Source organism: Nothoprocta perdicaria, unplaced genomic scaffold (genome assembly GCF_003342845.1).
Source record: "Nothoprocta perdicaria isolate Ctin4 unplaced genomic scaffold, notPer1 scaffold_19, whole genome shotgun sequence".
NCBI lineage: Eukaryota > Metazoa > Chordata > Aves > Tinamiformes > Tinamidae > Nothoprocta > Nothoprocta perdicaria.
The window spans coordinates 4,517,982-4,545,115 of NW_020455093.1; the positions used below are offsets into that span (position 1 = coordinate 4,517,982).

At 37.7% G+C, this 27,134-nt stretch overlaps 1 protein-coding gene across 1 annotated transcript in view; it reads right to left on the minus strand.

Annotated features, from left to right (window-relative positions):
- Positions 1-22,068: 22,068 nt before the first annotated feature.
- The window catches only part of RNF144A (ring finger protein 144A), a 33,216-nt gene continuing 28,150 nt past the window's right edge, over positions 22,069-27,134 (minus strand). The window contains exon 8 of the mRNA XM_026037073.1: positions 22,069-26,089. Within this exon, the coding sequence (XP_025892858.1) occupies positions 25,958-26,089 (132 nt within the window). The 3' untranslated portion in view covers positions 22,069-25,957. The remainder of the gene's footprint in view (positions 26,090-27,134) is intronic.

The window sequence follows — 27,134 nt, forward strand, 5'->3', positions numbered from 1 at the left end:
CTGGGCAACAAGATAGCTATGAGTCAGCAGTGTGCCCTCATGGCCAAGAAGTCCAATGGGATCCTGGCTGCATCAGGAGGAATGTTGCTAGCAGGTCAAGGGAGGGGATCCTCCCTTGAGGAGCAGGGAGGCTGGACTAGATGACCTCTGAGGTCCCTTCCAACCTTAAGCATTCTATGATTTTATGATCCTACCTCTCTCCTCAGCTCTAGTGAGGCCTCACCTGGAGTATTGCGTTCAGTTCTGGGTCCCCAGTGTAAGAGGGATATGGAGCTTCTGGAGAGAGTCCAGTGAAGAGCAACAAAGATGATCAAGGAGTATCTCTTGTGTGAGGAAAGACAAAGTGTGCTGGGCCTCTTTAGCCTGCAGAAGAGATGGTTGAGAGGGAATCTGATTGATATATATAAATATCTGAAGGGTGAATGTAGGGAGGAATGGGCTAAACCCTTCTCACTGATGGCCAGTGATAGGACAAGGGGTCTTGTCCAGCCTATAGCCACCCTATGCCATGTGATCTAGGTGTCCCTACTTGAGCAGAAGGATTGGACTAGATGATCTTCCAACCTTATACATTCTGTTTTTCTGTGAATTCAATTGTATACTCTTTGGCAAAGAAAACGTGTGAAAGGAAAGAAGAAATGGTTATGATCTTGAAGCTGTAGTTGCAGAGAGGAGAGGAACACAGTAAGAAAACATTTTGCTTAAAGTCCTTGTTTAGTTGATTTTAACTCATAAACCCAAATGGCAAATGTGTATGACAAGTTCCTGAAAACGCAATGTTTAGCTGCAGTTTATGTGCTGTAGACAAAAAGAAATTATGTTACTTCTCTGAATAATAAAAAAGTTGATATTTTGCATTAATTGAAAAGAAAATAGAGATACTTCCCTACTTTTACAGTAGCAAATAAATCAAAAAACAAATTTCAGTTTTAATTTCTGTGAGACTGCCTTGCCTCTTGCCTTTTTAATACATATTTTAATTCTAGTTTTATCTATAGTAAGGATCATTTTAAATTTTATCATGCACATTTGAGAAGAATTTGCAGTCCAGAAAGGGCTTCACTGATTTTATTTATGTACTCCAAGTAAAAGAAATTAAAAAAAAAAAAAAACATAAAAAAACACCAAGGTTGTATTTTATATTTATGTCTTCAGAATCTATTATTATATAAAATTATAACTGACATCTAACTGCCCTGTTCCATTTACATGGTAGATGTGGAAGAAAATATCAAAAACAATTCTACAGCAGTCATGGTAGGTAACAGAATTATTTTTTTTTTGTTTTGTTTTGTTTCATATTTGATGTTAAATATGGAGAAAAGTATTTCCTGGTATTTGTTTGTTTTTTTTTTTTTTTTTTTTTTTTTTTTTTTTTTTTTTTTGGTGAGCATTACAATTCTACCTAATGAAAATTTAGCACTCATCAACCAATCAAGAAGATAACCTGGATGGATTAAAAATAGAGGAAAAAATTATTATGTAGGTGTTTTATTGCGCACATTAGAAATTTAAAGGCATTGATTTTAGAACTATTTTCAGTGAAAAAAAAAAGATTATCTCTCACATAGAATCTATTTTTGAAACAAAATGAGGCTTAGTCTAGGAAAAGTCAGTCAATGACACATAGCTGTAGTCATCCAACTTTTACTACCTACAACCATTTCCTTATTATTTATTTCAACTGAGCATGTCTAACTTCTTGAGTGCAATATGTACAAGATCTGAACTTTGATTCAGTTAAATGTTAGTTCTTCCTTTGGGAAAGCAGATTTCATCTGCTGTTCTCCATGGTAAATCTGTTCCATGTAAATAATCAATGGCAGTAAACATGAAGTAAATATGTTAGGTAAGCTTAAAGTCTGCACAGATTTTTTATTACTCGTGGACCATTGCAACAGGAAAAGACTGTGGAATAGTTTGACTGGATAAATCCGCGCTGCTTAGCAGTGCACATAGATCTAGAATACCGATCACATCTCGATCTCAGGAATATTTCAGGGAAAGCATGAGAATAATACAGTCTGCATAATACTACTTAATAAAGCCATCTGTACCAAAATCTGGAAAAGGTAGGTACTACTGCAACACTTCAGAGAAAACCCTGTCCAGCCTGGAAGCTATTCCATGCATCTAAATCTCTCAGGCAACTTTAGTGGTTTAAGAAGATTGCCAAGTGCTTTTAAGGCAGATGTCTACCTCCAGGTATCTACTAGCTAGTATGCATTAGGTCAAAATAGTCAAAAATTCATAGAAAGATTCACAAAATCATAGAAGAACTGGCATAGGAAAGGGCCTCTAGAGATCATCTAGTCCAAATCCACTGTGCTAGAGCAGTTTGCTCACAACTGTCTCCAGTCAAATTTTCAATGCCTCCAAGGATGAGGTTCCACAACCTCACTGGGCAACCTAGTCCTTCTGGACATTCAGTGTTGTCCCCACCTTCAGAGTATTTTTTTCTTAAGCGGAATCTTCTATGATTCAATTTGTGTCCATTGCCTCTTCTCCTGACTCAAGACACCACTGAGAAGAGACTGGCTCCATTGTTTTTGCTTCCCTGTTAGTTATTTATATACACTGATAAAATCCCCTCTGAGCCTTCTGTTCTCCAGGCTAAACAGATACATCTCCCTCACCTTAGAAAGCATCACAGATGCTCTCTGTTGTCCTTGTGGCTCTTGGTCGACTTGTTCCAGTAGCGCCATGTCTCTTGCGCTTCACCCAACACTTTAATATGGTCTCACTTGGACTGAGTAGAGGGGAAGGACCACCTTCCTCAACCCACTGGCTATGCCCTATGCAGCCTATGTTGGCTTTCTTTACTGCGAGCTCATTCCTGACTCTTGTGGTCAATTTTCTAAGCTACCAGGTCGCTCTCTCTAAAGCTGCTTTCCAAATAGCCATCTCCCAGTCTGTAGTGGTGCATGTTGTTTCTCTTTCCATTTCCTCAGCTTCCTGACATTGCTATGAGTCCATTTCTTCATCACAAATATCTGGTGCATCAGCTACTTCTCCCAGTTTTGCATCCACATGATTGATATTGTGGATTTATGTGCAGTATTGCACACACATACATAAACATATTTACTGTGTATTAGATTATACAGACTATGTACAAATTTTTATACATTGGTGTCTGTATACGTGGAGATAAACATGTGGTGGGCTAGATAGGTACCTGGGACTTTAATAGATTTTAGGTAGATGTGTCTTATTTAAAACACATTTTAGAAACTGTTGGTGCCATCCATGTTCCGCAGAGGACGGAGAGAAAGAAATATATTTTTGGATGCTGAGCCCCCTCACTGAGATTTGCAAGTGACACAAGGACAAGGACAGCCACAAGAGAAACAGCTCACCACCAATCTTCTAGTCCCAGCAATTCTTGAGACAAACTTGAGTTTGTTGAAGGTAAAAATGATGTTCAGTGAAGCAAATGAATATTGTTTGCAATCTGGCTAGGTCAAGCACATATATTTGGACAGCAAACTACAGTAAAGTTAGTATTAAAATGCCTCTTAGTCCCTACCCAGTGCAGTGTGAAAGCAAATCTTTTAAAAATGGTTTGCACATAAGAATTCTCCACATTTCTTAGGGTCAAATATTCAAAATTCAGAAGTTAGTCCCACTTTGATGAGCACTTTTAATAGAATGGTTCCTAAGCAGGCTTTTTTGAATGCCCCTTAATAAGTCATTCCAATCAACACCAAATCTATAAATAAGCTGTATTTAAGGCCCTCAGCAAAAGTGTTTGAAGATAACTGTGAAGCAGGAGGTAAAACTTGGGTTTATATAGAAGTAAATGTATGATTGAATTGAAAAGGGTTTAGAGATGAGATTTAGACAGATTGGACGGAAAAGCTATAGATGGGTAGTCACAGTGTAGAGATGGAGAGATGAAGAGATAGATACAGCAGATAGTTAGATTCTCATGAAATAGTCTTTCCGTGTTTGGTGCGCAGCTGCATAGCACCTGCCTGACATTTACAGCAGATAGCTTTTATTCATTTCATGGGATATTCATCAAAATGTGGTTGAGAGATGGAGAAAATTCCAAGTATGTGTCATCACTTTACTGGCTTGTGCAGCTGTTTCCTAAAGCACACAATGATGTTGTGTTGTTAAGGAAATACACTGTCACCCTGCTGAACAAATAAAGCATTTAGTTTTATTGAGTAAAATTACAATAATGATGGGAGATAATAGACTAAAAATGCAGTTTATTCAGTGAGAATGGACAAAAACCTTACTGTCCATGAAAAAGAATCACTCCATGTGCAGAAATAAAAATTGCATGATTTATTTAGCTAATATTAATATTTCAGCTACCTTTTTAATAATACTGATGTGAAATACTTACTGACATAAGTTTTGATTGAGGATGAGAACCTGCCGCATCTTTAGCAGGTGAACTCATAAGAGATACCAGAGCTCAAACTACAGCAACCAGATAGAAGACTATATCCATAGAGTCTGACAGCAAGTAATTATGCTGGGAAATGCACAAGTCTAAGATAGATATTTCATTTTATTTCTTCTGGGAAACTGAGCTTATAAATTTCTGAACATACTAAAGTCCCATGATACCTTTTTCCAGGAATAATCATATTCTTATTTTGCATCTCTCATTATAAAATACTAAATATATCTCAAAACCTTTTTATTTTCTAAAGCTTTATTTCACATATTTCTGATAACAATGGTTAGGATGAGCCAAACTATCTAAGCCATAACTGCATACAACTGTAGTTCTAGTTGGATGAGACTGTTTGGCACAGACAAATCCAGCCCAATGTCACAATATTTTATTCTGTTTCTTCAAATTTTTCAATCGTTAAAAAAAAAAAAAAAATCAGTAGTGAGGGGCAGCTGGGACCCATCTGCTCTTAATGGCTTCATTTGTAATGCTGCATCATAGTGTGTTGGTTTTTTTTTTTTTAGTTTTTGAACCTGTGTTTTTTGAGTCAGATTGGAATTAACCAAAACTTGAAGCAAAAGCTCAGAGAAAGATATAGGCCTTATGTGATTTATGTGTGAGATCATGCAAACTTAATTCATTTTCAAAATGAAATTCATGAACTTCACAAGCCTTGCATCAACCCTGTCACCAGCATCCCAAACATCTGAGCTGCCCATGCAGGGGTGGTCACCTGCCTTGCGTGCACAGGCGTGTGATGTGCTGTCCCTACCTGGCTGGTACCAGGCACTGTAGCAATGCTGGGAGGCAGGGGAGACAAAAAGAGGAAGGGGTCTCCATATGAGAGATATGGAAAAAATAGTATGGTGGAAAATAGTGAAAATAATAATGGTATGGAAAAATAGATTTACCATTTTTGCTATTTATTTTAAATTAAAAAAAAAAAAATCATGTACGAAGCTGCCACAGAGGGCTGAATGCTAAACCCCTGATGTAAGCCACAAGGATGATCTCTCCAGTCGCAGCTACAGTGACATGCAGTTACTGAGCCCATCCTGGCCATCTGTGGTGGCAGCTGAAGAAAGGAGTTGAGATGCGCTGTTGTAATTTATGGAGAAAGCTTCACAGCTCCCTGAGAGCCCTCACTGTTCTAAAGGCAGCATTAACCACCGCAACCACAAGCTTTTCTAACTTAAGCACTCAGTAGCATCCTCTCAGTAAAGGGATAGTGGATTCAATTTATAATGCAAACTGTCCATTCAAGCCTCCTGCAGCTAACTCACGAGGGGTGGAAGATTTTTGACTTTTTCCTTCAGAACAAAGTTGTTAAACTATGACCTCATGATGCCTCTGTCATTACTATGGCCTAGATCCAAAGGCAATTGAAGTCAACTCCTATTGACTTCAGCAGGCGTTGGAACAAGCCCTCTTCCACTTCAGCACAAGGCTATTTTTAATGAATCAAGACTGCCTCCTCAGAATCCGTTTTGGCCTTGAAAAATGGAATGTACTGTTGTGCTCGGAACAGAAATTCTCATCATGTTGCCTGGCTATGATATCAGGATGGAAGGGAAGATAAAAGCCTTTTCTTGGATCAAGCTGCTCCTGCAGGAGCTGCCTTTCCCCCTCTTCTAGTTGCTAAAAAAGTGGTACTATGATTTGCTTTTAGTGGTCTCATCTTTCAGGAATTAGAAATCCATTCCAGTGGAGGCGAGGGCGACCTGCACATACTTACACAGACACACACCTGCCTATGTGTGCACTGTTCTCTGTGCTTCTGCAGAGGCATTTTATCTTCATTGCCTAAAAACAATGAATTGCCTACTCAAAATATACAGGGCAGATTTCCCAGAAGAGTCCACTATCGTATTTCTTCACACAGACACTTTGTTCATTCCTTAAACATGTAGCAGAACAACTTCCATACTACTTTTTGTACTCAGAGGAGAAATTTTTTGACATTAGTGTTTTCATTTCTTCCTAAAGGGTCAAATAATTTCACTGTAACACAAATAGAAGATACCACTAAAAGAAAAAAAAAAAAAAAAAAGAGAGAGATGTTTTATTTGTTACTACAGAGCAGCTGCCCCAGCAATTCTAGAGAGTCCTAAAATAACTGGATTTTCAAGCATTCTTGTGTCACATTATGATGCATGAGAAGCAGCAGTAGCTTGTATTTCTGTGATTACTGACATGTGATAACTCATAAAGATAAAAAAAAAAATGTAAAATTGAAGAGTGATCTCTGACTTGAAAATTTGAAGTCTCAATAGCTCATAGCTTCTTTCATTTTATAATTTTAATTTCATAAGAAATGTGATGTGCTAATTTGGAATGAAAACACATTTCAAAATGCTAAGATTTCTTATTCAAAGTTCATTCCAATACTCAGATAGCTCTGAAATATGAAGACCTATATTTGAAACAGAAAGGTCTTTTCCTTGCTGAATATTAGTACAACTTATAAGAGGAAATATTCTGAACTTTCACTGAGTTCTTTGCATGGAAGTCACTACAGAAGTGGAAAGTGTTACAATAACAACAATAGTTCCAGACTCTGAGCCAAAATGAGCCAGGATACAGTAAGAGCCCAATCCAAAGCCCACTGGAGTCTATCAAAGTCCTTCCATTGCTTGTTGTGCAATTTGAATCAAATTGTGAGTTCCTCATGGTGACATCTGTGCATCCTTCGTTCATTGATGGATGTGGTGAAACTGTGCTGGAGACAATCACAGAGAGATGCCATTGCTACAAGATGACAATTTCCTGGCTTTGTGTGTTATTTCTTCAGTTTTTCATGCCATTCTTTGCATGTCATCATTCATCTGTTTCCCATGGCTTTCTGTTTCCTACTTTGATTTGTTTCTCTCACTTTTTTTCTTTCACAAGATACAGCAATAACATATTAAAACACTACTGTGGACAAACTTCATACTGTTTTACATTGTATTGTTTTATTTCTTTGCAACTATTGAGTTTTTTTAATTATTATTTTTATTTTATTACATTCAATAAAATACAGGTGAGAATGGTGGAACCCAAAATACTGTATTGCATTTGTGACAACCTGAAAAATAACACCTCCTCTCCTTCCTGTATGAAGTGGAAGTTTGAATCTTTTCCTGCCACTCCTCCATATGTAAATGCTGCTGCTATCTTACATTAGAAATATCCAGGGAAAAAAAATGAAAGTGCAGCTGTCTTTTTGCTTTTCACCTCATAGGAACACATATTAATAAGATTTTGTTCCATTGCTTTGGGAGTAGGGGAGAGCTTAGGTCCAGCTGGTCCACCAAACACGTGCAATATTGTGTGAGGTCAATCTATGTAGGGTTTGCATGAGTATTACTAAGCCTGACTACTGGTCCTCAGTGCACGTATTGTTCTGCAATATAATTATCCAGCTTGTAGCTAGCCTGAAGGGACTAAGGAATAATACAGTGCACACCTGGAGAACACTAACTTGCCAATATATCCTTGTAAATGTTATCTCCACTTTGATCTACACTAAGTAGGAGTAGGAGCAATTTATTTTTGTATAGGGTGAATGTATAGGTTTAGAAAGGGCCTCTGGAATCCGGAAACACCATAGAGATTTTGTGAGATGATTTCATTCCACTAAAAGAACAATAAGACAAAGAGAGTAGAGATTTAGTCCATTGACTTCCTAAGTAAACCTGACTTGGCAAATAACCTTGTCTACTATTTCTTTCCTGTCATAGAAATCTTTCCTTAAGCACAGCCCGGATATGTGCAGGGATAGCAAGTCTTGTCTCTAGCCAAAGAAGTCTCTCATTCTGCTTTAAATCCAGTCAATCAGGTACTGCTGGTGTGCCTATCACCTTGCTCTTTGGTTACCGCGAAGGAAATAAGGTTATTGCATCAGATCTTAATGTCTATAAATGTGTGTTCTGATGGAGGATTGATATAAGCTTTGGCATAAGTAAGGCTTTCCCTTACCAGCCTTATTGACTTATTGAATCTCATTTTTGTCTCAAAGTTTTTGTAACACAGATTCCATCACACACAAAATGAAAAGAAGAAACAGGTCCTCCCAGGTGCCCTCAGTTAGGCTCTGTCCATCCATTTTACCTTGGTTGTCCCTTAGGGCGTTTAACAAAGAACTGTGAAGGGGAGGGCTGCAGAAGGGCAATCAACCCTTTCATTCTTGTCTTTATAGTTGGCCTTTAGAGAAGCAAGCGATAGCCACTTCTTCCACTTATTAAGCAAAACTATATCTTTTTTATTTACCCACTGCCACTTGGTAATGATACAGACAAATAATAGAGCTCGAGTTTGGTAGCTTTGGTGAATTATGAAACACTGTATGAGCCATGAAGATTCACCCAGGTGTCTGCAGTAGGCAGTCTTAACACACCTCTGAATTTTCCTGAAGGTTTGGGACAGGTGCTATTGTAACTCCTATGTGAGGTCACATCGTGGGCTTTCTAATTCATTACACAGCAGAGTCAGGAGAGGTTTCGAGAGGTCTCCTTGTCCATCAACAGAATGCTTTTCCAGACAAATATTTGCTCAAAAGTCTGAAAACTTCTCACCCAGGGAAACCTCAATTTCTATTTTGTATAACTCTTCTCTACCTTAGTGATTAGCAAATCTTCATTTCCAATTTCATTCTCCCTTGTTGCAGTTTAAACACACTACTTACCCATCAGCAACAAGCAAAAGCTGTAATGCATTTTGTACTTGGAGCAGCATCTCTCTCCAAGGGAAAGGAAGCTCCTCAGATGAGCAGGATAGTGGGAAACAGAGTAAAAGAGCACAGAGCCCTCCCAAGATAATTTGCATATATGATTGGTTTAGCCAGGTCAAGTAGTTAATTTCAAGTCACTTTAAATCTTGTTTCATAAGGTAAAATGTTGTAGTTTAGGTTTTCAAAGGCTGAACATCTACGGATGTCAGTAATTGACTGGCAACTGAACATTTTGCAAGAGGAGACACTCAACACCTTACCAGTCCTTAGGAGGATTGTCCAAGATGAAGTGATGAAGAAAATCCCTTTGTTTTTGTCACACAGCCACTGAAGTCCCACTGTGCATCAGTGACAAAAGACGGTCATCCAGACAGTCAGGAATGGGGGTATTCTTTTCTAAAAACAAATTATTAATTGCTGGACTCAGCTTCTAGTGCAAAGAATTGCAATAATCATCCCCAAATGCTACACACATTTTCTTCCTGGTAGGCCACAAACTGCAGAATTCTTAAAATACTCAAGTGACTCAAGAAGAAATCATTTTTGTTTTCATCTTCTTCCCCAGAACTCATGAATTTGGATTAGAAAGGAAATTAAAATTCAAAACAGAAAAGGAAGAGGTGTTCTTCTTAGGTCTTACTACTTCAGAAATAATATTACTGGCCATAGCCTACAGATTTAGGGGATTATTCTTTCAAGCAAAAATGAATTGAGGATATAAGCATGAACCTTGAATTTAGCCAAAATACATTACAGAGGCAAGGCTTGCCAAAACTTTGTTAATGGTAACAATATGAGTTTAGGATCTATTTTCTTTGAACTCCATATTCATTATTAAAATAGCCTCTCAAAATCCCCAGAAACAGATAAATACTACTGATAAGTAAGTTCTGCAAACAGACAACACGTAAAAAATTATTATTGAAAACATTTTTGAATAAGAATGCATTGAAGCACTCATCCTTCATCATGATGTTTGAGTGTAATACATCCATCTATTTTAAAGTGACGAATTGTTCTAAAAACAAAGACATGCCAGAAACAATAAAACAAAGGGGACTATAGACTACTTATAAATATTCAAAGTGAAGACATATGGCTTCTGACATCAGTGTTCTGTGGTTATGTTGGAAGAGGGACACAGAAACTAGAGGAGAATGGAAAATAGGAATATTACCTAAACTGATAATGATTTAGACTGTGAATGTCCTAAACAGACCTTTTTATATAGGAGCTACATCTGGATATATGAAATTCTGAATTCTTGGCTGGGAAAATTTGTGTCTGCATGTCTGATGGATAGAAACAGCAACAAAGAAAAGAATTGCAAAGGTGGTCCAGTGTGCTTTCGGTGAATTTAGGTAAATTTGCTTCATAGAGGGCTCAACTTACAGTTTCTAATTAGAGACCAGCACACAAGAAACAAATAAGTCCACTTTGGAGAGATCTATTTCCTATAACAACTTTTGTTGCCTCAGCTGTCTTATTTGTAGACACTTCATTTTTATAAGATGTGCAAATGCGAGGATCATAGAACAAACCAATTCTCCTTCAGGTTCTTCCTGCAGTTTCTCACCACTGCTCTGTGAAAGGAATAAATGAATATCTCAGAAGAAATGAAGCACACAAAGTATGAATATTCAGAGTGTATTTGTGTGCATAAGATGAAGAGGGAGAAAAAAAAATGAGGAGGCAATGCTCCCTTGCAAATCTCTCTTTTAGACATATCTTCTCTGTTGCTATCTATATCCAAATCCCAAGTCTGTAGGATGAGAATTAGCAATGTTACCACCAAGAATTTTTGCTTGCTATTGGTCCACTTCTAGAGCCACTGGATACTGTTTTGATGCGGGATCCTTTGTTTTATTTTGTTCTGCTTACTCTGGAAGTTTTTCCAAGGGGCCTCAGGATTGGCCTGTTGAGCAGAAAGAAAGCAAAAGAAAAGAGAAATTGCTGGATAATAGAACAAGTAATCTTAATTTGCTGTATGAAAACACTTTGTGGTTGCCTTTTGAGACCATTTTCCTACTGCAGCATTTGCTGATAATATTTAATATATAATCCTTTTAGAAAGAAAGGATGGAAAAATCAGAGTTAGCAAATAAGCAAAGGTGTCATGCAGCAAGATGTTTGTTGAGTAGACACCAGGATCCTACCAGCAGGGCAGCATAAGCTGGGATCTAAAAACCCAGTCCCTGCAAGAAGCATCAGTTCCCTGCATTGCCTCCTGATGGAAACTCTTGATGGGTTTGTGGGGTCATTGTTCACATTGCCTGGCTGAGAAGCAGTGCCTCTGGCTCCTCTTAACTTCCTACCAACAAGATTACTTCTGATCTGTGAAAGAAAAATATTGACTGGTACAACATCCTTAAAGGGTTGCCAGTCCCCAATTTCCGTCCAGTGTCTGCCAAGGTCAAATTCTTCTCAGTTTCTAATTTAATTTCACTCAGTTTTCACTCCTCTGCAAGCGAGCAGTTTCCTATAGATATCTCTGAAGCATCTTCATTTATATCTACACAGCTCTTGTTAAAGATTAGGTGGTGATATTAAAATTATATCACATAGTTTATTGGTGTTCCCCGGCTGCTTGGATTTGCTCTGCATCCAGATCCAAAGCACAGCTTCTGCGGTGACCCTGACTGGAGTGTTGTATGAAGCAAATATATTTGTCTTCAGACGAGTGGCCGTGCTGGTGCTGCTGCAGTTTAAATGCTGTGCTAACAGTCCTAATTAGAACAAATTTGCATAATAGATGCAAACTAGCCTCAATATGCACTTCTTTACTGAGATAGCTTAGTAAATTCAATAATAGTATGCTTTTATATAGATATTTTATGAAATAGAGTATATGTAGCTTTTCACACAAGCATTTTAACACCTGTTGTGTTTGCATTTGGTTCTTTTTCTCTCTTAGTTTGTATTTGCATTTTTATTTTAATCACTCCAATTTTTTTTGAATAAATAACAGTGTTCTCCTGTATTCTGCTGGATGCCTGTCTATTAACTCTTTGACATTTTTTCACTGCCCCTCCCTTGAATCTGATCTCCAAGTTTTCAGTTCACATGACATTGCCCACACCCAGTATACTGGACCTCTACCTCTTTCCTACTTCTAATTAAGCATGGATTAAACAAACATATTCTACTTAGTTGACTATGTAGTCTCACTGTCTTGATTACTAAAAAGATTTTTTCAGAAGTGAGGAAGTGGCATTCAGGAGTATGCTTTTAGAAGAGCAGGATTATCTGTCAGCATCCCAGGTCCTGCTTCTGGACAGGGCACATTAAAAAGCACCTGGGTATCCTCATGACTGTATACAAAAAGCAGGTAGTCATTTAAAGTAATATTCAGAATAAATTGCAGCAGGCATTTATGGAATTTGTCTTCTTTAATATTGTTATGGATGATTTGGATGAGCGAATTGAGTGCGCCCTTGGCAAGTCTGCAGGTAACATCAAGCTGGGATGAAGAGTTGACCTGCTTGAGGGTAGGAAGGCTCTATAGGGGATCTGTACAGGCTGGATTGATGGGCTGTGACCAACTGTGTGAGGCTCAGTAAAGACTGATGGATTCTTGTCTGCTGCAAGGCACAAGTGCTACGCTGCTTCATGAGTTGCATTATGATCATGTTGGATGGCTATAGGGTCTGTATAGGCTTTCCTGAGGAGGCTGCTGGAAATACTTGAGGTCCATTTAACAAAATGGTGAACAAGTCTGAAGACCATTGTAAATCATAGTAGTACATTAAAATAATCTAAAAATATCTAATTACTTACAGTACTTAATTTAAACAGGATTTTCCTGTCCCACATATAGACACAAGCCCACATCCACAAAACATATGAAGCATGAGCAAGAACAATGAAAAGAAAAACTCTGGATCATTACAGTAAATATATAGAGACTAAATTTAACAGCACTGTGCAGTAAGTCAGAGTTTGGTTCAGGCCTTTATTCCTAGGACTGTGGAGAACAGGCAGGCAAGTGAATTCATCAGACTCTTAGTGAGTCAAAGCTCAGAAACACAGCAGTATGGATGTCCCTGACTAGCAAACTTTAACGAAGCAGTCAAAGAAATATCCTGGGAAATAGTAACAGCAAAGTAAATGTATATTAATGCATTTTTTTCCATTAAATTAGACACTTCAGCTTATGAAGCACTTCAGCTTAAGCGGTATACTCTATGTTTATGTTTGCGTGGATGGTTCTTATCATATCGCCCTAATCGTTTTTTAACTGCTGTACCAGATCTAGACAAAGTTATCTGTGGAGAAGCAGTCTGAAAGACATTAAGATCATACATGTCACAAAAAAATAGACACTGGGATGATGGCAAGGGGCTCTCTTAGTGCTTCTAATGCAACAAAGGCTGCAGTATTAGCTCATATCATATTAGAGGAGTCTCTATAGAGAAAAACATGATCGCAAGAGAGTTTGTGAATCTCCAAAGGCAGATGAACATTTTCTTCTCATTTGTGATCAGAGGATCTAGCCATGCAGCACAGTCCACTGGAGCTGTGGACTCCATGGGTTCTGCTGCTTATTGAATTGCTTGCTCATCTATTGCTAAAATGAAATTTGCATTGCCATGGCAGGGGACTGACCTCAAAAGTTGAGCAGGTTGCTCAGGCCTTGCCCATTGTGATCTTTTTTGGAAGCTGCCTCATGAAAGGGTTGTTTATTCACCACTAGGCAATCATTTCTGTATAGTGCAGAACAGGAGCAATGGGAATGTGCTGCAGGGTAACCTCAGTCTTCCCCGGCCTTCCTGGCAGCTGCGGTCATTTCACAGAACACAAACTACATTTGCAGATGGAGCTTTGAAACAGCCTTGCTGGTACGTGGTCATGTGACAGGCTTGCAGAGCTGGCTTTCCACGCTATCTAATGGTTAAAAAATTAAAGGTAAATTTAGCCTTTTATATTTGAAAATATATGCAATACGTGACTCTTAAGTAATGCAAGCAGAAGAAAAAAAAATACTGAAGTCAGGGCTTGGAATTTGAATGAACAAGCGAAGCACCTGTTAAGCTGGAAAGCCTAATTGAATTTTCATTGAGTTCTTGTTATGTGCCATCAAAGTGTCTTTCAGGCTAAAGTGTCACCATATTAAGGCAGGTATAGAACATTTCTCTGATGAAATACATCCCTATATCTGATTGCTAGGTTCAGAATTCAAATCTTTTTAGAGAAACTGCTAACATCAACATTCATTGAGTTGTTCCTATTAAAAAGAACATGCCTTATTTTACCCATGAGATTTACCAATGTTTAACAAGATCTGTTTCTCTTATTCACTTACTGTCTTTCCCTTTCCTTTTGAATCTTGTTTTGTCTCCTACTCTTATTGTAGGAGACTCCTACTCCTACTCCTTATCTTATGTAATTTGAAATTACAATTCCTACTGACAATTTGTTGCCTGTTCAAATTAGTGACCACAAGATGTACCCATCAAAGATGGAAGAAGTCCTTAGTAGCAAAGGATTCCATTGATCTTGTTTTGGAAAAAATAAAATCACATGGTCAGGATAAAGCCAACATCTAATATAAGTAGAGGCCATCTTGCCTGGATTATAATTCATTTTGAATTCTTTCTGTTGCCATGACACCATGCATGAAAAGAAATAAGCCAGGCATTGTGTGCCACTCAAGAGCTTGGTGGAATTTGTTTTTTCTTATATTTAAAGTAGCTAGAAAATTCCCTTTTACTGGAGTTTTTCTATCAAGTGGTAGAGGGACAGAGGTCAGATACATTTTGAAGTCTTGCTTGTTTAAGAAAATAATAATAAAGATTCAGAAATATATACTAAAATTGCTTGCTTCTTCACAGAATCACAGAATGTTTAAGGTTGGAAGGGACCTCAAGAGATCGTCTAGTCCAACACCCTGCTCCAGCAGGGACACCCAGAGCACGGGGCACAGGGCGGCATCCAGGCGGGTTTGGAAGACTTCCAGAGAAGGAAACTCCACAACCTCCCTGGGCAGCCTGTTCCAGGGCTCTGTCACCCTCACAGTGAAGAAGTTCTTCATCATATAGGGATGGAACTTGCTGTAACTTCTTCTCCTGGCAAATCAAGTAATTGTTTTTTCTAAGCTATGTGAACTATTCTTACTTAATGTAGTCTCTACAACCATCCCTTCCAGTCATTTTAGGAGTAGAAATTAGCTAGAGCACAGCTCACTACCCACACACCCATGGCACAAACCTTACAGTCTTCTATAGCTCTTCAGAGATGCTAGAAGAGGATGAGGCCTTCAGGGTGGAAAAATGTAACTAAATAGGCACACCACACAGAACACATCAGAGAGTAAGGTAAGTTTTCTTAAAAATCATGCTCTGAGTGCTTTTATGAACTTTAAAGAGACTATGATACCTTTCTTTAAACAGAAATGATTTTTCTTCTCTTACCAACAGGCTGTTAACCTCTTGTATCAAGGAGCTCTTTTAGTTCACAGTGTTTCACATATGTGGTTGTTGAACTGTTTGAAGTATAAAGTTCTATAAAAACCTGCCATCACTAGTTGTTTTATTGGCAAGTCTCACCTGACTCAGGCTCCCCGGTGGAGGGTGACAACAGCCTTTGCTTGGAGCAAGGCAACAACAATACTAAAGCCATTTTCATAGGGGCACCACCTATTCAGAGACGAGCATCTCTACCAAGATGACCCCAAAGTTGGAGTAAAGAAAAACACAGTCTGCCTAGCCAAAAGAGCTGTCATAATTTTAATAGAAAAGTGCAGCCGGGCTCTGTATTTGCAGTTATCATCAAAATCCATCCTTACATAGTAAGTGTCCTGAGAGCCGTTAAGGTATGGTGTGATTTAAGGCAGATGTTGCTGGACACCAGGTGTTTCCTGGCTCCCTTTGCCTTGCAGGCCAGGGCCTCTGTGGCTCAGGAACAGCTACCTCAGGCACAAGGGCAGCAGCTGTCACAGGAAAGTGTTTGCACCCTAAAGAGCCCTTTCAACCTAAGGGAGCCTTGGGATGACTTTAGGTATTGTAGTTTCTTTCGTTGTTTTGTTTCTTCCCACAGCCAAATGGCACTCAGAAAATTGTGAGGATAGTTGCCTTAGTTTCATCCCAGATGAAAAGGTGTCTCAGGGGGTTCAAAAATGCTTCCATAAAGATCTAAATTTAATCCAATTGCAATCTTTCTGTTTCTCTTACCAAGCCCCAGCTGTAAGGACAGAGTAGACATTGCCTGCAGAGCCTGCAGTTCACCATGTCTTTAGATCAAAGATAGGATCAAGGGCAACAATTGCTAGCAATGCCACCAGGCACTAAACTCTTTCATCTTGTGCAGCTCCTTCATTGCCTTTCCTTCTTTCTCCTATCCACAATCTCTCTGCTTTCAGCTCCATCCTGTAGGAAGCAATGAGCTGGCCACACATCTCTCAGGAGCCTTCCTTCAGCACGCAATGTTCTGCACCTGGAAACCATACCTAGATGCTGGAAAGACAAAGCAGTGCCTTCAAGCTGGAAGCATATTGCTTTTAAGGTCTCCTGCCTGCTATCACTCAATCAATGCAGACAGATGGGGAAATCTTATAAACAACATACTGTGGTATGACAGGAGCAAAGTGTTAGCTGTCTGGTAAGACACTGACACTATCCTGATCCTCTAACAGTACGACTTTGCATATTTGTGAGGTCTTGAAAAAGAAAAATGGATCCAGCTGAAAAACATGCTCCTAACATCCCAGCTGAAAAACATGCCCCTACCATCCCAAACGGGCTGTAACTAGAATGGACCAGAAGTTTGCTAGAGTTCCATGGAAGTTTCACCGAGAGATGGTGGCAGCCGGGACAGCACATTCATGTTTTCTTGAAAAGTTAGGGTTTGTGCTAGTGTTGACAGGATCCTGAGGCATACTTCTAGGCCACAAAAAATGCAAGAAACTAATTTTGCAGTTTGCTTTATTCAGATATACTTTGCAGAGGGAACTTTGGAACATGCGCAAGTAGAGTGAGGTAAAGGCAGAAGGACTCAGTAACCATCCATTGCAGCTTGCCTTGTCTGCCAAACACGTTGACTGCTAAACGGATGGTTACAGTTATTGTTTGGACAGTTGTATTGTTTCTGCAGAACATCTGTATTGAGGAATACAGATACGACAGCAGGCGTGGGTAGGAAGGGAGAAGAGAACAATTTGGCTCAACTACAACATCCGTCAATTATAAAATGCAGAGAAGATGAAATGCTATTAGCCAATACATAACGTGTTTTGAACCAACTGATTTTTTTAATGTTCCCTCCGGCTCCCTCCAATGGGCTGATCAGCCTCTCTGAACACAGCTTTTTGAAAGAACTATCTGATTTGCACCACATTTTCCAGTTGCAGATTGAAATACTATATCAGTTTTCTAGAAGTTCAAACGCTTAGGATTGTGACTTTCAGAAAAGGTTTATATACTCTCCCAAAAGAGAAACAGGAACATATGTTAACATCCAGAGACTAGAACAGCCTAGCAGTGTGCAAGGCCCATCATAACATAGTTATTTTTAGCTATGATATCATTACAATTAACTCTGTGCAGATTTTGAAACCTAGGCTATAAAGACTGGAGATAGAAATCTTGTTCATATAGATTTATGTGCAATACTCTTAAAGAAAGCAGTGCCTTATTGTCTAAAACAATGTTCAAAGACTGCACCCTGCTGGCTCATAGCAGCATCAATTATGGCAAACACTTAAATGCTCCTTCAATATCGCTTTTAAAATGCATTACAAAAATTCTATCCATATTCCAACACAAATATCGCCCAGCTTATACCCATCATAGAAGCTATAGAAGCTACATGACACTAACAAAAAGAGAATACTAAGTTTCTACTAAGAATACTGAGTTTTATATATATATATATATAAAAATATAAAAAGTTGTATTATGTTCTTCTGCAAAGACAGTTTTAAGATAAGATTTTGTGCAGCCTCATGCTTTTCTCCTGTGGGCAATCCCACAAAATGACAATGTCATTCTCAAAGCATACTGAAGCCTCAGGCTTTTCACGCAACTCGAGCATTTCTGCCACCTACCAAGCCCCAAACATCAACTCAAAGGAGAAAACAGAAAAATAAACTATGTGCTTTCTTAATCATTCTCAGAAATAAAGCACAGCAGTGTTGATCTAAGGGATGGATGCACCCACAGAGTTTAATTTAAGGTAGTATGAGCAGGTCAGGCCAACAGAATTTACCGGATTAATGGGTTATGTTCACTCTCCTTTATGAGCTATATATTTTTATATATTTTTTTCTTCTCTGATGGACCATGGATGAAATCAGTCTTGCATACTATACCATACAAAACTGTACATGCTAAGTGAAACAAAGTACTATCAAAAAAAAACCTCTGTCAGGTAAACACAGCTTTTGCTGTCTCTCTCTTGCACAGCAGGATGAATAGGACTACAAAGAACAGTTCGTTGTGGACCTAAGATGAAATCTCCAAATCACTAAAGTTAATGAAAAGACTAATCAATTTTAATGGACCCTGAACACCCAATTCTATAAAATCTTAGCTCATATGAGGCACCACTTACTCAGAGGTGTTAATTTTTACCTCAGCTCCTGAGGGTAAAAGGGTTTTGTATTTGGAATAGATTTAAGTCACTTCTTCCTTCAAAACAGTTTATTCTACTTTGAGTTGCAAAAAAATTGTCATTGTATTTGATGTGCTAATCTGAGTTGCTCTAAGATCTGATTTTCTGTTCTACAAAATTTTGAGGTAACAAGATTTGTCCTTCCTGAGGACATATAATCCTACATTTGCTAGAAGAAGCACTTGACGTTTGAGGACATGCTGTACATCGGAGAACTAAATATTGGCTAGACTTGCATATTTACATTCAGATTTTGGAAAACAGCACAGAGTTAAAACATCCAGAAAGTGTGCATGGGCTGTCTTTGAGGTGTAAATTTAGCATTAATGTTCTGATTGTAGTGTTCATTTTATTTTTGGCTAAAAAAAATCTTTCACATCATCAACAACAACAAAAACCTCACAACCTCTTCCCCTACCCAGACTGATCAGGGAACAGCAGGAATTAAATAATGACCTGTTAACACATGAGGCATTATACTGTTCTCTCCTGTGCGCCCACCATTAAAAAAAGGGCTATTTAGTCTCTTAATAGTATTGCTGTTGTTTGTATATGCTAGTTTCTGCTCAAGTAAGAACAGAAACTTGCTGGCTATGAAGTTGGTTTGCATTATGGTATACATAATGTTTATATAATATATAAAACATTATACATTATGTATATGTGCCGTATTTGTATTAGGTGATCACACATAAATACACATAACTTGGAAACACCATATAGCAGAAGACTTATAACCAACCTGGTTATAATTTGTAGCAACAACCTCTGTCCTAGTATTTGTGAATAGAATTTGTGATAAAACACTTTAAAACTGAAAGTTATTTCACTCAGTTATTGCCATATAAAAGCTATGTGCCTAGGCAAAGCCAGTTGAAAGGCCTCCTGAGGCTAATAATCTGGAATCAAACTCTCCACAACACTATCTTCAGCAAGCAACACAGCATGGGACACGTTACCTTCCAGGAGATGGGTGCATCTCTGCACTGGCTACCGTCACTGAAGTCCAGGTATCTGTATTTTAAGCACAAATCTCATAAATGAGAAAAATATCATACATAGGTGATGTCAGATACAAGGCTTGTACAAAATAGCCTCCGGATATGTGTCACCACATGTCTGATGGCTTCAGAGTGAGGGGATCATCTTGGACACAATCTACTAGAGGAGGCTTGATGTTTTTCATTTAAAAACACAATTAAATTCCCTAATTTTAGACACCAGTGACTTCGAAGTCTTTTATGCCATGTGCAACCTGAACAGTGCTTGATTCTCCAATCTCAGACACGTTGTACAGGGATCCAGCCATACAGCTGAAGGCCTGGCTGAGAAAATCTTTCCATGGTAAAGTAAGCTTAACCTGGCAAAGAGACTAGTGAAATGACCAGAAGGCTAAATGTTACTAAACTACAAGATAATTACAAGTGATGCACCTGGTAACTCTCCTTTCCACATGAAGATTGCAAAGCAAAACCCAATCCCAATAAGAACCAATAGTCTCCGTGAACAAAGGAAGAAAGTGCAAAGATTGCTTTGTTAATATTATCTCCTTCAAGAACAGGCCAGAAAACCTTACGACATTTATTTTCTGCCCATTTATTTGAATAAAATATCAAAACCCCTTATGGAAAAAAGTCATTTTGATGCAGGCAAATTCAATCAACTTCAGGCATTTTGATTCAGGCAAATGAAAGAAATAACTGAGCAATAGTTATAAGGTAATAATCAAGGTAGACTTGATTATTCAAGTTTCTGGCTTGTATTTTAAAATTGCAATTGCTTAAATGATCAGGTATAATGGACATATATGCTCTCATAGTTATGCACACAAAATTCAGGAAACTTTTTTATGGGAATGGATATAGTATATCTGAACAAGCTGGAAAGAAACTATAGGGATTGAAGGACTTCAAGTTAAACAGCAATTTAGGTGAAATGCAAAGGACCAAGTTATGGAAATTTAACCAAGAACACAAGAGCAAACTCCCACAGTAGAAGAGAGTAAGGTATCTTCTGTTATTCAGGAAATAGGACTTTGTTTTTAAAATTTTCACTTCTACACATGGAGCTGAGGGCGAACCTAAGTTACTCACTGTGAAAATATAGATTAAAACCACCTCCAAAGCTTCACACCCTGTGAAGCAAGAACAGATACTCATCTCAGGATAATTTGTGGAGCAGCAAATTCACCCAGTTAGGACATACGTTAGCTGACAGTGACAGGAGTTGAAGCAAAGACCTAGATGTGTGTTGAGTTAGCTTCCAGAGAGCCCTAGGTTCTCCTGGTTGGCTCACTGGGGAGACCAGTCAATTAATGTCCGTGGGCAAAGCCAGTGTCCCAAAGCCAGGTGGGATGACTCCAGGCTACAGGATTATTCTGAAAGGAGGTGAACAAAAGGAAAGAGTATTTACCTACATATAACAAAAGCACTTTCTCGAGTGAACGTAAAACTTAAAAGTCACTATGAAAAATCACAGGAGCCATATTCATTTAAAATATCTATTGAAATTAGAAATTAAACTCTTCAATATGTTTTGAAGTACAAAACACAACATTAAAAGGCATTCAACAGCTCTTTTATACATCACAGTGTTAGTGGCACAAAATGTACTTACATTTCAAATACATCAACAGAACTATTTTTACACTGCTCAAATACATTATTTATACATATGCATGACTCCTTCATGCTTATTCCTATACAAGGTTAAAATATATCCATGATAAAATGATCAAGAAAGGTTCAGTTATGTACCACATACCTGTATCTAATGTTCCTGGAACTCCTATAAGAGAGATGTACAAATTAAAGCAATAATGAGGACCACAGGGCTCTAAACACAAACAGCATGCTTTAGTTACTATAAGTGCATTAGCAATTAAGCGCTGATGCAGACTTTTGGATGTTTTTAATATTACTGTCAACAACAACCTCCATATCCTATCCATTTTCCACAGGATGCCAGACTATATATGAAACGAACAAACTTTGGTTTTAAAAAGCAAACCTGCAAAAAGCTTTATGCATGCTGCACCTTATTGGGTTGAAAACTGCTTGTATTAAATCTTTTATTGTTTTTAAACATATATATATTTTACAGTAAAAGGACAGCAGATGAAATGCAAAAAATAATAATTTTGCTTTCCTGTCCATAGTACTTTTAAATTGAAAGCAAATGATTTTTTTTCCTGATCTATGAATATTTCATAGACAAGGAAGTTTTTCATTAATTTTCACTGTGGTTCCTGCGTGTCAGGGTTTAATTGTATGCTGAGTTTAGCCATTCAGCTTTCATTTGGGATCTTGTCTAATCGATGAGGCAGAGTATTTGAGGAAAGATCATGCTGCTTGGTACGTGGAGGAGAGCATCTCACTCTTGGTATGCTGCAGTAGGTGGCTTAAAAATGAATGTTAACTTGAATAAAATTTAAATATTAACATAAACCACAGCGTGTATTTATAGATAATCTTTCATCAGAGAAACTTAAAGAGTCTGCAAACCAATGAAATTATCCTCACAACGCTCCTGTGAGGTAGCTAAGCATTGTTCCGTCCATTTAAAAGATGGGTAAATTGAGATAAAAGAAGAAAAGTGACTTGTCCAATGTCCCATGGGAAGTACCAATATTACCATCATTGAAATCAGTGTGGGTTTTGCTACTGATCTTGCTCAGAACTGACTAGAGCTCAATTAGTTGCAAGTCCAGGGAGAAGCAAAGCCTTGGAAGTCCGGCCTCCACACTCCTGTGCTCACTAGACAAGACACTACTCCCAACAGAACATGCATCCATGTACTGCTAAAAAACTCCATTAAAACAGCATTTAAGGCAATGCAAACAAACTAAATCTTAGCATAGCCATAAGAATGCAACAAAGATCATGCAGTGAATCTCACTTTCGTATGAAAATTTAAAAAGACAAGGCTGTTACAACAAAGTCATGTAAAAAGCAAGAGAGACAAACATTCACTTCTCTATTATATAGGGCTTAAATGTCAGAGTGTAAAATAACATATTTACTATCTGATTTCTGGGTAGTAGATGTCACACTATCAACATAAACTATAACACACACAAAAAAAGTCCCATTCTCAGTAAATTACTACTGAAAATATATTACTTGGGAAACAAAACAGCATTAAAAAGAAAAAAATAAATAAACAAAAAAGATCTCCCCCATAATTTTTCCCCATAATAATGCAGAAGAAATGACATTTAGCATACCTGAATGGATTAGCTATTTGGTAAGTGTATGGAGGCATATGGGCTACCCTAAGCGCCAGAATGTGTATCAAGTGACATGCTACATAGATTTCCAGTAGCAATTCAAGTATCTTGAAATCAGAGACAGATATGCCGACAAAAAAAGTACACACTTTTCTGCTCATGTATAATGTTGTCTTTGAGCTTCAATTCTAAGCTACCATTTAAAAATATTTATACTTTTTTTTTTTTTTTTGAATCTGGACATACCTTAATTTTGACACTGATTCTTGACTAGCCACCCAGGGGACAGTAGGTCTCTGCACCACAGAAATTTGCTATATCGCCACATAAAGACTGTCTCTAAGAAAGGCACAGGAGAAAATAAATTGTGTCCTAAGACACCCAGATAGTGGTGTCCTAAGACAGTCTAATTGTCTAAATTGTGTCCTAAGACACCCTTTACTAGCAGGCCACTGCACTTTTGCAGCCTTCTAACGCTGCAAGAGAATTGGTCACTGCCACCAGTGCCACACAATAAGAAAATGAACACTCCAGGAAATCTTTATGTCCTCCTGCCCTTTTTGTCCTTTTGTTTTCTTTTTTTGTTTTCTTTTTTTTTTTTTTTTTTTCCTCCAGTTAAATCAAGTTACAGGGCCAGAGATCAAATGTCATGGTTCAGGCTTCCCCACTCAATCTTACCTGCAGGACATTGTCATTCACAGGAGGGTGTCCATTATTTCTGCGCATTGAAGCAAAGATTCAAGATAAGCAAAGCTTAACAGTCTTCTGCTTCTCTGGTGATATGGACTTAACTTGCTGCCAGAACCAGCGTGAGGTGACTACTTCACTGCCCACTGAACCCAGCAGTGCTTCACACAATACCTAGGCAAACAAGGTGTTTGAATGTGACACCCACTTTCCCATCTGGAATATTTTTGAATAACAAAGCAATTTTTAATAACAAAGAAGATCTAAAATATCGTCTAAAAAGATCTATGAAAACAAAAAAATAGATATTATAAGCAAATATCTGAACTGTGCATTACCATAAAAAAGGTGATAAGGAATTCAGACTTGCTGGTAAACAGATATCCTTTTTATTCTTGTTATAATGGCAGAACTCATTAAAATCAAGCCAAATAAGCAAGCATGCAACTCCAGGAGATAAAATTTGGATTTAGATATAGTGTGAATTTGGATACCTTTAAAACTTGGAAAAAGGAGAAGAAAGAATTCAAGGGTAGTTTTATAAAAGAACAGTGGTCTTCCCAAAATTATACTGTCCAATCATTTTATTTAACAGGAGGTATAAAATAAAAGTTAATAGAAAGAGGAGTCACATCCTTATGACTGAGCTATAAAATTACATTCCCAGCAAGTGAAAGTAGCTAGAAACAATTGCATTTAAAGGTTCTGAGACATTTTTCAGTGCAAAATTAGCCTGGCTTCAATATATTCATCCACCTTACTACGAGGATAATGCACAGATATAAGTGACAATGAAATAAATGCAGTCAACCTTCAGTCCATGTGCCATTCAGTAGAATGTCTTCATCCAGTATTACACAGCAATTACATACACAGCAATTCAGGTGCATCATATTTCATAAGTTGTTAGTTAAATTCTTGTAGGCTTTAAAAACAGCTAGGATCATTTTCCATAAAACATTACTAAATAAAAACTACTATGATTAACACTATTTTGACTAGTATATTTTACTACCCTGGAAACATATAGCACTGTGAATTCTGAAAAACTACCAAACCAGGTCACTGACTCACTCTCAAATAAAAGTTGTTTTGTCACAGTATTGTTATTAACAGCACACACTGTACAATATTAACTCTGAAAACGGGCTAAGCAGTTTAAACGTTAAATACAACTTCCACAAATATCCCAGGCATTTTTATAACTAACTATAGGGATCATCCTGATGCTTAGAATTTTTATACTTAAAAGGAAAGATTCATTGATAAGCCCAAGTCTGACGAATAACAAAATTACGCTTGTATTTTTAATAATTGCCCTTAAGACAGAAGCAAGCTATCTTGAACTTCCAAAATATTTCAATAGCACAGCTATTTACACATTTGGTTTAAATAGGATTATATATATATCTATATCTATATAAAAAGGTTAAGATACCTGGATTAGAAGTTACATAGCCCTATAAATGTAGCAGAACCCTAAACAACAGCAAAAAAAATAACAATTCTGAAAAAGACTAGTGGTCCAGTGGTAATCAATACCATCAATGCATTCTTAAAAGAATCTTGATTAGATAGTAAGTTTGTGTCATCACTCAACCTTACAGCTTCATATATTCACTTCAGAAATGTAGTTTTCAATCATACAAATTTCTCGTAAGACTTCCTAATATTCTCAGAAGGCAACAGGACCAATTTTGTCCATCTGTCCCTCCCCAATTTTCAAGAAAGGCATTAAGATGGCGGATATGCACCTTATTGATTTTGCTATTCTTGGAAAAATATGCACTAAAAAGGATGCTGCAATGTCAATGTTAACAAAACACAGAAGTGTAATAAACATGTTCAAGTCACACTAGGTTGACTACCCAATTTAAATGATAGGCAACTTAAACACATAGAGAAATAAGACACCAAACTTTGAAGCTAATGGATATGCAAAAAGCTTCAATTTGTATGTATTTTAAAAGTCATTTTGCTGATATCATTTAATACAGTTTCCAGTCCATAAGGGCAACAAACTTTTTGCATTATTTTTTGCAGAATCACATCTTCATTTCAGAGGCTACCTCGGTCCATGGTCTTCCTTAAGCACCAAACTTGCCTTCCATTACTTCCATTACTCCTTGTCTAATATCAATTGATCTATGCAACAACATTAACAAACAGTTCCTGGAACCAAGACTGTGTGTCAAGAAAAAGCAGGACGGGCCAAGTAAGGCTACAGCAATGTAAGTGCAAAAGGGAAACAACAAGAGCAACAACAAAATCAAAACGAATGCTGTGATGAGTCCAATCTTCTCTTGTTCTAGGTAGGCAGAGGGTCGTCATCTCCTTTACTACATTTACACTTGCAGCACAGAACAAATGGTGTAGCTAGCAGAAGAAAAGGGGAGGCCACCAAAAGGAGAAGACCAAATCCTGCAAAAATTCCTACCACCTGAAAGAGAAATCAGAGAGCAAATGTTCATTTTTCAATGCTCCAGCCAGACCCTTGCTACACAACTCAGTTCCATCAGATCAAGTGACACAGGTGCTTATTTGAATTGATGAGCTTTGATGTATTTCAAACACCTAAAGAAGCAATTGATTGGATAATTTTTTCTTTTTTTTTCTTCTTATCAAAGATAAATATTAAATATTGGAAACAAGCCTACAAGACAGTTAAGAGACTCTCATTGTTAAATATTCCCCTATTTACAGGACAAAATTTCAAAAGGTAGCAGCCAAGTCAGGGTCAGTAATCGTTCGCAGAGAACCCAGAAAGACTCCAACAAACTTCCCACCATCAAAAACGTAAGTTTGGGAACCTCAGCCTTGTATTGCAAACACTATGAATAACAGGATGACTTTGCATATGAGAAATGGCATTTTACAAGTGAAGCTGAGCTCACTCTGTTGCTTCAGGAAACTTGACCTAACTACATCTAAAAGCATTTTCTCCATTTATATTTATTGATCATCCTCTTCCTAGCATAGGAAGAACAGCTCAGATCTGCCAATATTGTCAGTGTGCCAAACTCTGTTATTTGCTTCAGCATTTAAATTTAGAAAATCATTTAAAAAAGAAAAGTTGAGGGCCACTGCCTTATAAAGTTTCCTAGTTCCCATAAGCAACTCTAATGGTAAAGCAGAGACAATATTCCTGTAATTTTTTTGAGAAAACATTTAAACTGATTCACATGATAGTATCTGTGAATAATTTTGAAAGCAGAAGTGGAATAACAGTCTGCTAACAAAAACAACAGAAGGCAGAATGAAGTTAGAGCGCCTTGCTCATTAAGAGTTCTTCTAGCCAATTCTTCTATGCCATTTCAATTAACTGGCAAATACTTAATTTACCATGCTATAGAAAGAATGACTTGCTAGTGCCAAGCACAGATAATTTCTCTTTATGATTACTCTGTATTTCTTTTTGTGATTTCACTAGCCCATTATTTTTAAAGGGCAGCGTTGAAACTCGAGGCTTATTTCAGCAGATGGCG